At 44.8% G+C, this 15244-nt stretch overlaps 1 protein-coding gene across 7 annotated transcripts in view; it reads right to left on the bottom strand.

The window, feature by feature from the left end:
- DOCK5 (dedicator of cytokinesis 5) overlaps window positions 1–15244 on the bottom strand; it is a 182342-nt gene that overhangs the window by 92748 nt on the left and 74350 nt on the right. For all 7 annotated transcript variants that reach the window (XM_073232694.1, XM_073232692.1, XM_073232693.1 and 4 more), the window contains 6 exons: window positions 11444–11592; window positions 8772–8907; window positions 7518–7675; window positions 6280–6361; window positions 3671–3800; window positions 817–889 (listed from right to left, as the gene is read on the bottom strand). In XM_073232694.1, coding sequence (XP_073088795.1) covers window positions 817–889; window positions 3671–3800; window positions 6280–6361; window positions 7518–7675; window positions 8772–8907; window positions 11444–11592 — 728 coding nt within the window. The remainder of the gene's footprint in view (window positions 1–816; window positions 890–3670; window positions 3801–6279; window positions 6362–7517; window positions 7676–8771; window positions 8908–11443; window positions 11593–15244) is intronic.

Genomic DNA, 15244 nt, shown 5'->3' with positions numbered 1-15244 from the left:
TCTAGTAAACCTATGAATTTTTCTTTTTTTGGTAACTCTTTGGTGTCTGACTCAGAAAGACCTTCCACACGTTACTATTAGGTAAGACTTCTAGCTGGAGCAGGACTGCTGAGGCCTTTGTGTCGTCCACATGTGGGATTCTGCGGTGTTACGAGGATTGAGAGTTGCTCGTCAGCAGCTCCCCAGACCCATCTGGGGCTCCAGCTCCTGAAGCTCAGCGTGGAGTGCTTCTGGCAACCCTCCCATGTCCTCCACTGCTGGCTTCCCCTCCGCTTGCAGGAACCCAAGGATCAGCCAGCCCTTCACTCCCACACCTCCTAAACCCCTTCTACTCAAAGTGTGGTCCCCAGACCAGCAGCAACAGCACCATATAGAAGGTCTCTGGATGCAGACACCACACCTACTGGCTCGCGTTTCACATTCTAACAAGACCCGGGTGATTGACAGGCACATTACGGTTTGAGAAGTCCGGTGCCGTGTTCCGTGACTCCTGTCCCTTACGACAAAGGACAAACCTACTTTGGCTTTCCTGACACTCCAGTGGCACCAGTGTCTGGTTTCTAGTGCAGACACAGATTTGCCCTTCACTCGTTTCTGTATGATCAGTAGAGTCTGGTTCACCCTCTTAAACTGGAGTCCAATCCAAAGGACTGTGAATAACCTCTCCGTCAGCACCAATCTAACCATCTTCCAGTTTAGGAGGCTTTCCTCCTCTGACTGTGCAAACGGCTCCCAGCACCTGGTTCTATGTTAACGAGCCGTTCAAAGGCCTAATCCGGGTCTCCAGTTACCCGGGATAAATGCCAAAGTACTTACTGCTGAAAGGGAATAAAATGCTGCTTTTCTTCATCATCCACCTTTCCATGTATGATATCAGTAATATCCATCACTAGAAAAAAGATAAACTTAATTAAAGAACCTAATTGCTTCAGGCCTCAGTAAGTTTCTCTGTTAAATTACAGTATCAGCCCACAGAGAACACTGGAGAAGAGACTGCCAGCAAGGAAGGACATGGATTTCCTGGCCAACGCTGACTTCCCACGTACCCAGCCCAGCAGAAGGGCGCTTCATCAGGCGCTCTTTCAAGGACCTGGATTTTCACAGACTGAACCTGCAGACTACACCCTTTTTAAAATTCTACAAGCCCAAGTTGCTAAATTGTAGAGAAACTTGAGACCAGATTATTTTTTAGTAAGCCCACATTCAAAGACATGGAGAACATGTGTTTTGGGCAAAAGCATCCAATTGAATGAAATGCCTGGGAGAGAAACTCAAAGCTTAAAAGTAGTCTCCTGCCTCTGTGGTTTGATAAATCCTCTGCCTGGTCTCCACATAAACACAGAGAAGCCAGGGCACCAGCCACACAGAATAGCAGATCATATAGTGATTTGCTTCTTTATACACAAGAGCAACGAATGCAGCATGCTCTGAGCCTTTGGCATTGTATCTTCTTTATGCAGGTTATCATTATTAGTCCTACTTTATGAGATGAGGAAATGGAGCTCAGGAAAGGTAGGCAGCTTGCCCTAGGTTAGAGGCATTAATTGGTGAAGCCAGGAACCTAACAGTGATGACAGGGCCAAATCATGTAACCTAGCTATGCCCCGCTGCCTAGAAAGCTAATAAGGTGGGCAGCTGCAGGGGGCAGGGCCCAGGGCAAGAGGCAATCCCTTGGTTAAGAAATTACAGTCTGGCCATAAAACACACATTAACAATCCATTCCCCCAGATAATCTGTTTGGAGATTAAAAGAAGTACTGAGATACAAGACAATCTCAAATGAAAAGCCTAGGCTAAGGAAGGAAATGACTTCTCAAAGTAACTCAAATGATACAGTGGGTAAGGCCTGGGAGATACTAAGGTTGGTGAAAGGAAGCTGTGGAAAGCAGGGCCTTGCCATCAGCTTGCTGTCAGGCCCTAATGGAGCCCTGCAAACACTGTACAAAAAATGCCACAACATTTGTATCTGTCCTCCCAGAATAGGTGGTTCATCTGTCAGCACTCTCATCCAGTTACTCCTAACCTCTGCTGATGCTTGGCATTAAGGCTCAGAATAAATTCATCTCCTCTCCTTTCCCACCACACTCAATACACACATACACACACCCTGAAATACAAAAGCAAGCAAAGGCCTCAAGCTTGGAGTTGGAATCCCTCTGGCCCATTCTGAATGACAAAGACCTTAAATGTGCCTTCAATCTTTAGATCAATGGACTGCCGTACAGATGGCTAAACCGTCCTGGGCCAGAGCTCCTTGCCTTTTCTGACTTTCGTGTTAGTTCTCTATCAGGACATAATGCTATCCTGTCTGGTCAGAGTGGCAGACCTTGAGCAGCAGGTATACATACAGCAGGGCCGCAAGGGACGCACAATGTACACTGTTTCACAGTACATAGAGGCCACCTCATTATCCACGTAACCCGAAAGGTAGACCCTGGTCACATGGAGTTTCTGGATACATCTTCCAGGAGCAGAATTATGACATTTCATGATAGCTTTCACAACTTCTTAGTGACTGAAACATCAACATACAACCAGGAACGTATTTCCTCAATTTAACAAACACAGAGGAAAATGCAGGGCCTCTTGGAAGATTGTGGAGTTTGATTTAAGCCACAGACCCTCTTTGAAAGCAGTTACAAACACAATGTGTGCCTTTGAAGAGTCAATTTCCCAGACAGGCAAACCACTTGCCACGGAGAATTTTATTCACTAATATCAATACAGGGCATAGGCAGGGAGGATTCCAATAGTCAGCTGAGCTGTACTGAGGCCCTACTGTGTGCAAGCTGCGGCACTGGGCACTGAGGGAGGAACTAAGGAGCCGGCATCTGGTGAGGACGCACAGCGCAGAGAGAGGTAACTGGCCGTCCAGGCAGGAAACGCTGTGCGTCATGCCAACACTGACAACCAAATTCACCTGCACCATCTCTGGGCCTCCCTCCCACCCTTCTCCTTTCCCTCCTATCCTTCTTTCCTTCAACATTTCTTTTTATTGTGGTAAAATATACATAACATAAAACTTGCCACTGTAACCATTTTTAAGTGCACAGGTCAGTGCCATTAAGTGTATTCACATTGGTGTGCAGTCCCCACCACCATCCATCTCCAGGGTCTTTTCATTTTCCCAAACTGAGTCTCTGTCCCCATTAAACACTAACTCCCTATTCTTCTCACCCCCCAGACTCTGAAAACCCCCAGTCTACTTCCTGTCTCAATGAATTGGACTCTTTAGGGACCTCACATAAGTGGGATCACATAGTATTTGTCCTTTTGTGACAGGCTTATTTCACTTACTATAATGTCCTTAAGGTTCAGCTGTGTCGTAGCCTGTGTCAGAGGTCCCTTTCTTTTCAAGGCTGAATGACAGTCCATTGTATGGACAGACCACATTTTGTTTATCCATTCATCCATCGACAGATGGACACCTGGGTCGCTCCTACCTTGTGGCTGTTGTGAATAATGCTGCTACGAACAAGGGTGTGCAAATATCTCTTTAAGACCCCACTTTTAATTCTCCTGGGCATATACCCAGAAGTGGACTTGCTGGATTCTAAGTGCTCAGTTTAATTTTTTGAGGACCTATCACACTGTCTCCACACATGAACCAACAAAAAAGTCTAGATCCTATCACTGCACCATTTTACATCTGCCCCTGAGTCTTTCCGCACCTGCCACTCCAAAAGGTCTTCGGAGCCCACAGGTGTGCTTTTTGCCCTCCTTCAGCTCCATGTGGCCCACGCGGACTATCTGGCACACGAGGCTGATGCGGGGCCGGATGAGGTCTGTGCTGCTGAGGTCCTAAAGGGGCAGAGAGCACACAGGAGGTCATGCTGTCACCCTGCCACCTGCATTTCTCTTTTCACTCTGCGAGGAACCCTGTTCAGAGTGTATTTCCTAACGCTGAAGTAGCAGAATGACTCTCCTCACGGCATCTCAAACAAATGCCTATATTCAAAAAAAGGAATTTTGTTATTCCCTAGTTCCTACTTCAAGTTTATAAATCAGAGCATATTCAAACTAGTGTCTGCCTTATCAATTTAAGCAAGATATTTAAAAATCAGGACACTTGTATCTGCTACTTTATATCCTGCCAGGACATATCTGAGCACAGGATGCGTTTCAGTGTCAAATTAAACAAAAATTTGCAAGATAACTGACTTTTACTGGGTATCCACACATGTTGGTGATATTTCATTTCATCTTCCAAACAGTCCTATGAGGCAACTGTAACACATAAATATTTACTGCCTCCTGTAATTATTCACTTATACTATGAGAGGGATCCACTGAGAGCTTCTAGGTATATTTTGATTAATGAGAGATGTGCAGATGGAATGTTTTGCTTCGTGGCTCACGTTCTACACTTGTTTGTGTTCTTAAGGATGGTGAGTAAACCCACTAATGAGCTCACATCTCATTCACTTTAACATCAGTTGTTAATTTAATTGCTTCTCAAATTCTTCTAATGAAATAGCTGGCCAAGGCCTCTTTACTGAATCATGAATTACTTTTTAATAATCATTTTAAAATCCATCCTCTGTAACTTAGTTTACACAGAAATCCAATATAGGAATATATACCGATTATAACATCAAACTTAAATTTCTGCTCCAGGTTTTGTAAGGCTTCTGTTACTAGAAAGATAAAGATTCCAGGTGACTGGTTACAGAGATCATGGCACACTGATAATATTTAATAATATGCAATCAGTTATAAATGAAGTTTTTGTAGGATATATAACCAAGGAAGTGGTCACCACATTTTATTTAACTGAAAAAGTTATACATGAGACTTTTATACAAGAAGATCCTGATTGGAGGAAGAGTGGGATAGGGGGTTGAATTGCAGCTATTCTAAAATGGTATTGATTAGAAGACGGGTCAAAGATTGAATAATTCCTTTTTTTAACATGTTTTGTTTTTCAGTGTACACTGAATTTAGGAATTTAGGAAGAAAATCCACATTATGTTAGAATTGAGCAAATACTCTGTGTTGTTGGGAGGAGATTTTTGGAAGAGTTCTTAGTTCTTTTTTCACCTATATTCACTAGGTGGTGAAGATACAGATGGGTGAGTGCAGGGGTAGTAATCAGATCATGCTTGTCCTGGGGTGGGATGTTGAGATGAATATCTAATAAAGAGAAACAAATGCATGAATGCATGAATGGGATGGATGGATGGATGGATGGATGGGTGGGTGGGTAAATGGGTGGATGATGGGTGGATGGATGGATGGACAGACGGACGGATGACGGATGGAGGAAGGACGGATGGATGGGTGGGTAGGTAGGTGGATGGATGGACGGATGGAGGAAGGATGGATGGACAGGTGGGTGGGTGGATGGATAGATGGATGGATGGATGGATAGATGGACAGACGAATGAATGAAAAGCCTGGGACCACTGTTCTTCCTATTACTTCTTTCGGCACTTTCCCTTAGATTATTTTCCTTGCCTTCAGAGTGGTAACAGAGTTAGGAGATAAAATCTGGATGTGGGCTTACAGGAAAAGGAGATAAAAGGAAGAAAGTATGTCTTGTAGGCCTAATGGAAGCTGGGAGACCTGCCCACCAAGGCTTCTTGGAGCAGGTGGCAGCAGCTCTAAGGCAGTTCAAGCACTGATGTCATAGAACAGTGAGAGAACCCCAGGAAAGTTCCTAACCCAAGAAAAAGAGTCCCTCTGCCCAGCGGTAGCCCAATAAGTGTTCTTGCTCTCGATCCCCATGTAGCTGCCCTCTGCCTCCTTTGGAGAAGCAGAGGAGTTGGGGGCAGAGGGCCATCAAAACATGAACCAGCAAAGAAGTCTAGATGCCATCTTTGGCCACCTGTACCCTCGGTGTGCAATGCTCCTCCTCATCTGCGCAACTCACCCCTTGTCCCCTGCAAGCTCTTGCTCAGACGCCTCCTAATGGAGGTCTGCCCTGACCACCCACGTGAAACAGCGACTCCCAAACCCTCAAAGCATTATGACTTCTGACTCCCACACAGTTTACTCCTTTGTTTCATTATTGCTTAGTATTGTCTTCCCCTTTTGGATAATAGCTCCCTGAGAGAAGAGCTTTTTTTTCCTGATGTTTTCACTGATGCATCTCCAGTGCCTAGATCAGTGCCTGGCCTCTAATAGGTCCTCAATGCCTATTCACTGAATAAGTGGGTGGGTTATACCTGCTAGGGGGATTATGATGATTTTTATCTTTTTGCTGTTTTCCACATATGTAGCATGTGCAACCGCTAATATCACGAACAAAGAAAATTATTGAACGTCAGGAAGGACTTACAGTGAAGACTGCTTGAAGGTTATTGAGCTTCTCTATTTCCTTGGGCATCCCGTTGCTGCCCCAGCGAATTAGGTAGTTCTCACTGGGAAGGGAAACACAATTATCCTTGGTGAGAGGCTAACTGGGGATAGAGCTGCCCCCACTGTAGACTTAACAAGGTACAAGGCAGGCCCAGAACAGCTCAGGGAAATTCACCAGACAAGTGTGATTGTAGTGCACAACTGACCAATCTCTGGTGTCCTGGCTTTGGAGAGGTGTGGCTGCTGCAGCCCAGCTCCCCGAGGCACACCCGGACGGACCCGAGCCAAATGCCACTCAAGACAGAGTACAGTCCGATGTGACCGGGGTTCTTTCTTCCATCTTAAATTCTTTGCAAAAATGTTTCCTCTTTGCTGAATCAGGACTACAATTTTAAGATAATAATTCCAAATCCATCCCCTGGAATCCACATCGCCACACCCAAATAAAACTTCTATTTTAGAAATAAACCATTTGTCAGTAATTACATTTAACCACCTTCTCAAAAATAAACGTTTTCTTAACTGCTCAGCAGTAGCATGGCATTAGGATTGAACAAAGCTTATTACCATTCCCTAGTCTTTTTTTTATTTTTCTTAATTTTTTTACAAATTGATTTTTTAGGGTAGTTTTAGGTTCACAGCAAGGCTGAGCAGAAGGTACAAAGATTTCCCAGATGCCTCTTGCCCTCCACATGCATTTGCCTCCCCATTATCAATATCCCCCAGAAGAGGGGCATGTGTGTTGCAAAGGATGAGCCCGCCCTGACACATCATTGTCACCCAGTGTCCTCAGTGCACCTTGCGGTCACCCTTGGGTTGTACATTCAGTGGGTTTGGACAAATGTGTGCTGGCAAGTGCCCACCTTCATGGTCTCACTGCCCTAAAATCCTGCATGCCCCACCTACACATCCCCTACACCCTTTTGATTTCTTTGTTCCTATCTCCATGTTCTGATGAAATCTGTGTGACTTTAAGACCCAGGGAGGGACCCGTGCCGGAGATCAGGGTCCTCCAAGCCAGTACTGTCACCAACTGTTCCTGCAGTTTCGCCATACAGAGAAGCTCACTAGCTCACAGGGTTTTGTTTCCTACTGCCTAGAATCCCCCACCGTCTCCGTCATCCTCTCTCAGTCCTAGCAAAGAGCTCCTCAGGTCGGGGGCAGGTTAGGGCTGGGTGTTTTTGCAAGGTGGACTCCGATGGCCTGGGTCTGCACTACCTGATGAACGTGGACCGGTCCGGGTCATAGAGGGCCATAAACAACTCTGCGTCTTCCCCGATGTTGCAGACAAAGTTCTTGAAGTTCACATAGAGGCCGTAGGTGTGGACGGCGCTGAAGATGGACTGGCCTCGCAGGTCCAGGTTCTGAAGAATTGACTGAACACAGAGCAAAAGAGAAAAAAGCATCTTGGTGTCAGCAAACAGGAAATAACGGCAAAAACATCAGCCTGCAAATGGGGAGGCAAATATAATTACCACCCAAAAGCAAGCCACTTACTGAGAAGAAAGTGTATGTAAGTGGACTCATGATTGACTAAGCAAAGTATAATCATTATTATTTGGATGGTCAAGACAGTCCTGTTCAGGGCCTTGACCCTCAGTAATTCAATAAATGCTATCTAAAGGTGAGAACTCATGGCTTTCGTAGCTGCAAGGAGTTCTCATCTCTCCCGATGGCTTCTGTCTAAATCTCTAAAGCACAAAAATCATGATTTATTGTCCGTCTTTTGGGGACCGGCCCTTACTGCAAACAGAGACTTCTCTGGAAAGGCTTCACACTCAGGCACGGTTACCACTGGATCCCCAAAATACAACGAAATGCTATTACAACCAGGCTAAAGAAATAAAAACTATAAACGAAAGAAAACAAAAAGAAACCTTTACTCCTTAGAACAGAATGACTGGAAGAATGTAATTAAACATCAATATTGGTGGATCTGAGACGTCATCACACAAGTGACCTTTGTCTTGTTACCTTTTTCTGTACCTTGCTACTTGCTTTAATGGCCAGTTGTTACTTTCAAAATCCTTCAAACACTTTATTTGTAAATATTATTTTATTTCTTTGGGAAGTGTAATATAAGTGCCAAATACAGAAGATTACATGGCAAGAAGGCTCCCTCCCACCCAGACATAGCCATTCATTATCAGTTTCTTGGGTCTTGTTCCAGAGTCATGCTACACATACATAAGCACACATGTATATGCTCCTTTTTGAAACACAAATCATACTTAGTGTTTTATATGCATCATCTGCATCTCGCTCTTTTTTCAGTTATGTATCTTTGCAATCTTTCCATACTGGAGCACGTATAGCTGCCTCAGTGTTTTTCTTGTTTTGCTTTCAAATGAGGAGGTGAGTGATTTTCTAAACATTTCCACCTCTTTTGTCAAAGACTCCCTTTCTCTCGTTAAAAACAAAAGCGAAAAGGGGGCCTGCAGGGGCTAAAATGGGCACATTTGAGGAGGTTACCTTTTCTTCCTGGATTTTCTCCTCAATTCTTTTTGAAGCCACTTCATGGGCCTTGAAGAGGGCAATGGTGCTGGTTTCATCCGGGTCCAAGATGTTCCCATTGTCGTCCCGCACTACCAGATCTAAGCCAAGCATTCTGGAAAACAAAGGAGTGGTGAGCTGGTCGTCCTCATCAGGGACAGACTGGGCACTGCAGAGTCCTCAGAAAACCCCCAAGGGCTCGTAGCTAACATGTTGGGTGCTGGGCAAGCAAAGAGCAGCTCTGTGGACTTTTCTCCTTTCAATTTCTGCCCCCTTTTCATATACCATTAGAAATTGTAGGATAATGTTAACAAAAGTCATACAATATGCAAAGTAATTTGGCCACAGAACCTCAACATTGGCACTGATTCTGATCAGATTTCTCTGACCAGTGCCTCTGCCCCTAACCTTCTACTGTTTGCCATAGGAACCTGGAACTAGGAAAGACCAATGCACAGATATTTGGGGGCTTGCTCTGATTTTGCTTAAAGTATAGGTGTAGAGGACAGCACTTAATTCAAGACTGTTTTAAAGGAGATCAATGAAGTAATCCTGACTATTGGCATCCCACAACCCATCTCAGAGAATGGGCTCTGGTTCAGTTAGACCAGGATTGGAATCTTGACTTCAATACTTGCCAGCAAGATGACTCTGGGTAATTTATTTAATTTTAGAAATTAAATTATTTTTAGCTTTATAAATCTAGAAAATGCAAAGCCCTAGTTTTCATGTATGTGAATATCCCTTCCCCTCCCAGGTTGTTGTGAGAAGTTAATGAGATAAAAGCATGCAGTGCAATACCTAGTGCATAGTACATGCTTAATAAATGTTAGCTGTTATTGTGCACCTGGCAGAAGAAAACACCTGGCTGTGTTAAGCTGTATCCCTGAAAATTGCTCAGGAAAAGCCGGAGCCGCATGGTCTATGCACGGCATGATCCCATCAAGGCTTTGAAGCCCAGTGTGCACACAGAAGTAGGAGTTCTGCTTAGTTTCAAGAAGTTGGAGACTGTGGTGGAAACTGATATTGCTATCTGAGTGCCCAGCATCCCTTCCAGGCACCAGGAATTTGGGAGTATGGATGTCCAAGCAGCAAGGAAGCTCCTGGATAATACTGAAATGTGCCAAGTCCTTGGGAAGCAAGCAAAAATGCTGAATTTCCCTTCTCCTTGTTTTATAGCATTGCCATTAACTGATTTAATCTGGCAGGTCCCTTTCCACAGCAGCCAGACCCACAGGCCACCCGGACTCATGGGCGATGGGCCTTGCTGGCTGCTCAGGGGTGGGATCACTGATTCACTGATGGAGTTGCTTAACTTCTTGAGCTGCTCCCAAGGTCTGGAATGAGAAGGCAGGCATGCTTGGCTTTTGTGGGACATCAGCAACCTGTGCCAGAGATCAGGGTCCTCCAAGCCAATGCCATCCTGTGGTAAGACCCCAAAACACAGACAGCCTATGTACAGAGGAGGCTGCCTTATCCCACCTTAGCTGTATTTCAAAAAGTCCCCAGCACTGCCCACCTTGCAGTGCAACTCCTGTGGCTACAGTCCTCTGAGTGGACAAGTGATGAGGGAGGTGACTGTCCGTTCTTAACCCTAAGAGAGCATTAGACATGGAACTGAAAGTCTTGGGTTCAAATTTAACCTTTCCCTCAAATTATCTATGTGACTTGGAAGTCAATCCCCTACGTTCTTTAAGAACAGAATGGGAATACCAGCTACCTTGTAAGTTTGCAATCAAGGGATATATTGGAAGGGTGCCTAGGAGAGATTTCATAAATAATGGGTGAATCTGAATCTTGCATGGTATGTTTACTCCAGCTATTTCTGGATACAGTCATCAGAGCCTACAACATTTATAAGAGTGGAATAATAAGCTGTAATTTTCACAGTTCTCTGAAATACATCTAAGAGTCTTGAGGCCGCAGATGTAGGGTGAAGGAGGAGAGAAAGATCACATAAGCACAAGTCGAAGAAATTTAGAAAATGAAACTAAATGTCACACGAATCATCAGCCAAAATGAACCGAGGAATGACCCAGTCCTTTTAAAAGAGCTGGTCGGGAGGGCTGAATCCAAGGTCACCAAAAACTTTGATGAATTCACTGAATCTCTCCTCTTCCCAAGGGCAGTCATATCGGAGCCTACACAGCTGCCCGAGCTCGTCAGAAGGTGAATGAAGTGACCAGCTCTTCAGAGGGTACTGGAGACCTGTCTTACTATTCTGGCAAATCCAGTTTTCACACACTGTGAACAAGAATCCCAGTGAGGGGAAGGTGGAGAACATGAGAGAGAATGAGTCTGACACTGATTTAAAATTCACTGTTAGAACACACAGGGGTCTCAGAAATTGCTGACTTCTGATGGCCGGTCCCTGGGAGTCTGGTGGCAGTGGAGCTGCTTCAATATCTAAGCCCCAACTTCCCCGGCCATGTGCTGTCCCCCTGAGCTCAGATCCAGGATAGTGTCTGACCTCTGGAGGGCACTGCCAAATGTTTTTGCAACAAAAGTAAATGTTTTCCAAGGCAAAAACAGAACAGTAAGGGTAATTCTTTGGCAACTCCAAGATCTAAAGCTCACAGTGAGCTGTGTCCTTAGCATGAATCCGCCGCCCCTCCTTTCACCACATGCTTAGGGAGGCATCCCTGGTTCACCTATTCCCGTGATCGATTTTGGCCGTGACTTTCTTCTTGAGCTCTGCCAGTTCATCCTTGGGGAGTGTTCCCGACAGGATCTGGGACCGCCACTCGATCAGGCTATAAGTCATCTGCTGCAGTTGGCAGAAGAGTGTGACCTTGTTGTTCTAAGACGGGAAAATGAGGTGGAGGAAAGGACAAAAAAAGAAGGTGTGAAGGAGGATGGGAACATCTTTTGACTTGATTCCTACTTCATCAGGTGTTTTTTAAACGTGTAATTTTGCTGGACACTTTGCAAAAATAATTATTTTTAATTACTAAGGATGGCTTGGTCCTGAGCCATCCCCTCTCCCTCCTAAAGTGCAATTTTAGAATCATGCAAGCAACTAGGATCGCTGGCTGGTCCTGACTCCTAAGAATGTCAAGTCATCATGTACCCGAAGATTCTTACCATGTCCCTCCTATATTTAAAACCCTTCAGTGATTTCCCATGTCCTTCAAATCCCATAAGTCACAGTGTAAATCTCTTCCTATCCTGGTTCCTGCCCACATTCCCTGTTGCACTGTACATCAATATCCACCTCAAAAATTCTATGCTCCTTCCATGCAAAGTGATGCCCATTTCTTCTGTGAGCTCCGGTAAATCAATAGGGCAATATGATTGGGTGTATTTGGGGAAGGAGGACCTTAGCTAAAGTAGTCAGGAAAAACTGTTTGGTGTAACAATTTCGAAATACGTTTTTTAAACAAAAACCTGTACAATTCTACTCGCCCTATATATACTTGGTGAAAAGTCATGATGTATTTATATAACTGCATGTGTCTAAAATCTTAGGAAATGTTATTATCTGCTTTACTAAACAATGCAAGACACAGACACATATAAAGAAGTTGCTGATGGCTGAACAGCATGTTCTGTTGTGATGTCCTACAATCCTGGGAACAGATTCCTGGGGAGGGTATGAAGTACAGTCAGGGCTGAAAACATCAGTGATGCCCCTGAATGAAGAGTAAACTTGGAGGGAAGAGCCCTCAGCCTAGAAGTGAGGACACTGGGACAGCAATGAGATGAGCAGCATGTGATCAAAGCCCTAAACAGTCTTTAAAGCTCTGTGACGACACAAACAAGGAGACCAAGGACTTGTTTCATGTGTCAGCAATGCTCTCTTAACACTGCTGATGGGAAAAACACAGAACACAACACCTGCTTGACGTTTGGAAGCTACCTCCACTTTAGCTTCCAGCATTTTCTGAATTGCCTCCTTCTCCTCAGCCAGTCTTTAGAGAAGCATAAAAATGAGACTTAAAAAAATTCCATTTTTAACAAGCAAAGGTAAAAATGCTATTTTGCAGTTCAATCCTGCATAAAATGTTTCCATCTCATTGTCCACCAAACTGGAAAAAGGAGTGAGAAATTAAGCCTATAAACATTTGCCTTTCAAAGTTGCTGGGCAGAAACAGTTTGTCTACTACTAATTGGACATTTTTCTTTTAATGTTTTCTAATTTTAATGAAGATATTAGTTCTCATAATATGGTAAAGAAAGGGCTCAAAGACTCAGGGATCCCCTAGGAAAGGCAGCACTTCGTTTACAACACAGGTTCACCAGTTCTTGGTCTCAATTATATTAGACGCTATCCAAGGCAACTTAATTACTGCCTGTCCGTATCAGCCTTGTTTGCCAATTCTCCCCGAAAAGAAGGATGGAGACAGCCGTTCCTCTGTGATGCCAATGGTTTCTGAACACACAAGCTGGAGCACACCAAGGGAAGCGATTCCCCACTCCCTTCAAAGAAATGGATTTTGCCGCCACATTCCTAAGATTGTTCTAAGTAGGATGTTCTGAGCAACAGCTGGCCCCGACACTGTGGATTCCTGGGAAGCCACGTGAGGCCAGGTGAACCATGTGCGGAGAAAGCCAAGCACTCCCCACAAGCCCTCGGGCCAAGGACCTGAGTCCCCGTCTTCTGCCCAGGGCAGGCCCACCCTCCCACCTTGTCCCAAGGCCCACACGGTGCCCAGTGCCTTCTCCAGCATGGCTGGCCCTCACTCATCCCAACTGTGTGGACTCTAGCAGCCATTGCCACATCCTTGAAGAGGGTAGGGAATTTATTTAATAATTTCTTTGATCCTCTCTGTAAAAATCATCACGGTCCTGGGACACGGGAGTGACTCAAACCTAAATTTTGAGTTCAAACATAAGTAACGCTCTGGTTTCAATTTGAGGAATAGCTTCACAAAACAGAAAAATTGAAAAATTCCTGCATTCATTTAGAATTTCTCCCCCTTTTCCACCAGATTTCCAAGGTCTCACATTTCTATTCTGGATGTCTATCCCCACTTTTTTTTTTTAAAGAATGTCTAGAGATAAAATCAAAGTCACAAGAAAAAACAGCTCTGGCATTGGTAGTGGCAGGAATACAGACAGCATCCACTGACTATTTTAGAAATTTTAGGAGCCAAAGACCCAACCTCACTGGGTTGTGTTGCTCACATTCTATTCCCAAAGAATGCAGGCATCCGGCCGAAGACTCTTCTCTAATCCCCAACCCCCAACCTGAAAGAGAATCTTTACTCCCTGTCCACCAACCTTTTCTCTTCATGATTTAGAGGCAAAAATGCTTGGCTGGAAGTGTGGGGGCTTGGTCTGTAATATCATTAACTTGTTAAGTGACTTTGAGCAAATTACTCGCTCTGGGATACACCCATCTGTAAATAAAGGGACTTGGCACTAAGATCCATTCTCAGGGATAAGCGTCTTCCAGTCTATGGCCCAGACACTAAACTCAATTACCCCTCCAAGCAACTTCCTGATTAACTGTATCTTGACTCTGACCATCTCACTCCTGATGTCACGAACACGTCTGGGTGGCTCTGTATCAAATGCCACCTGTATACAGCTCGCTGCAGTTCACCGAATGTCTTTTCTGAGTACCTGTAACCCCTGGAGTTGAGAATGCTGTCCTGGGTCTTCGGGGTCCTCACGCCACTGACTCTGGGCTCTCGGATAATGATGCACAATGCCTCCCTTCCCCCCTTCCTATCCACTCTAGGACGTTTTCCCTGTGTCAGAAGAAGGCTCTGCCTGACTAGCAAAGGCTCAATATGTAAAGAAAAGATTCCAGGGAGACAATTTTTGCCTCTAGAAGTAGTGCAGGAAATCCTCAAAGCCAGGCAACCAAATCCAAGAAAAACAAAACTAGAAAAACATACAGAGCACCACCCCTGCCCTGGGCCGATCATTGCAGGGTCTCCTTGCCTCCCCCGAGAGCCAGGCTAACGCCGAGCTTGCAACTTACAGATAAAACATCCCCACAACAGGACAAAGTTTTCTACAGGAATTCTCTGTGTTTGGTATAAGCAATCAGACGCTGGTTGCAGACCGTGAGACCAGCTTAATTACACTTGGGCACACAGGCTCCAGCGGCAGTAACAGCCACCAGTTCAAGATTAGACTTGAACAGCTTTAGTCTGCCTGGATATGCAGGGATGGGAAGAAAGGGCCATTCATTGTGTCCAGCAAGATCTCCACCCCCACCTCAGTTACGGGCACTTTTTCTGCTCGATTTTTACACAACTACAGGCTAGCCCAGGGTTTCACCTCGCTGGCAGATTATAAGTGGGAGATCGGTCCTTCCTATGAACTATATTTTAGCAATTACGTTCACTTGATTCAACAATATACACTATCCACCTTCTACCACCAGGTTCTTCTTGTCATTTCTGCTCCATAAGGAGATAGGATTAGATTCAATCTCCCAGATTTATATGAACAAAACAGCCTGGCTGACCAAAACTCACTGAACCATTGCTCCAGTT

The sequence above is a fragment of the Manis javanica genome, chromosome 3, assembly GCF_040802235.1.
Source record: "Manis javanica isolate MJ-LG chromosome 3, MJ_LKY, whole genome shotgun sequence".
NCBI classification, from domain to species: domain Eukaryota; kingdom Metazoa; phylum Chordata; class Mammalia; order Pholidota; family Manidae; genus Manis; species Manis javanica.
Note: the sequence above shows the minus strand (reverse complement) of the source record. Positions and strands in the feature narration are given on the sequence as shown.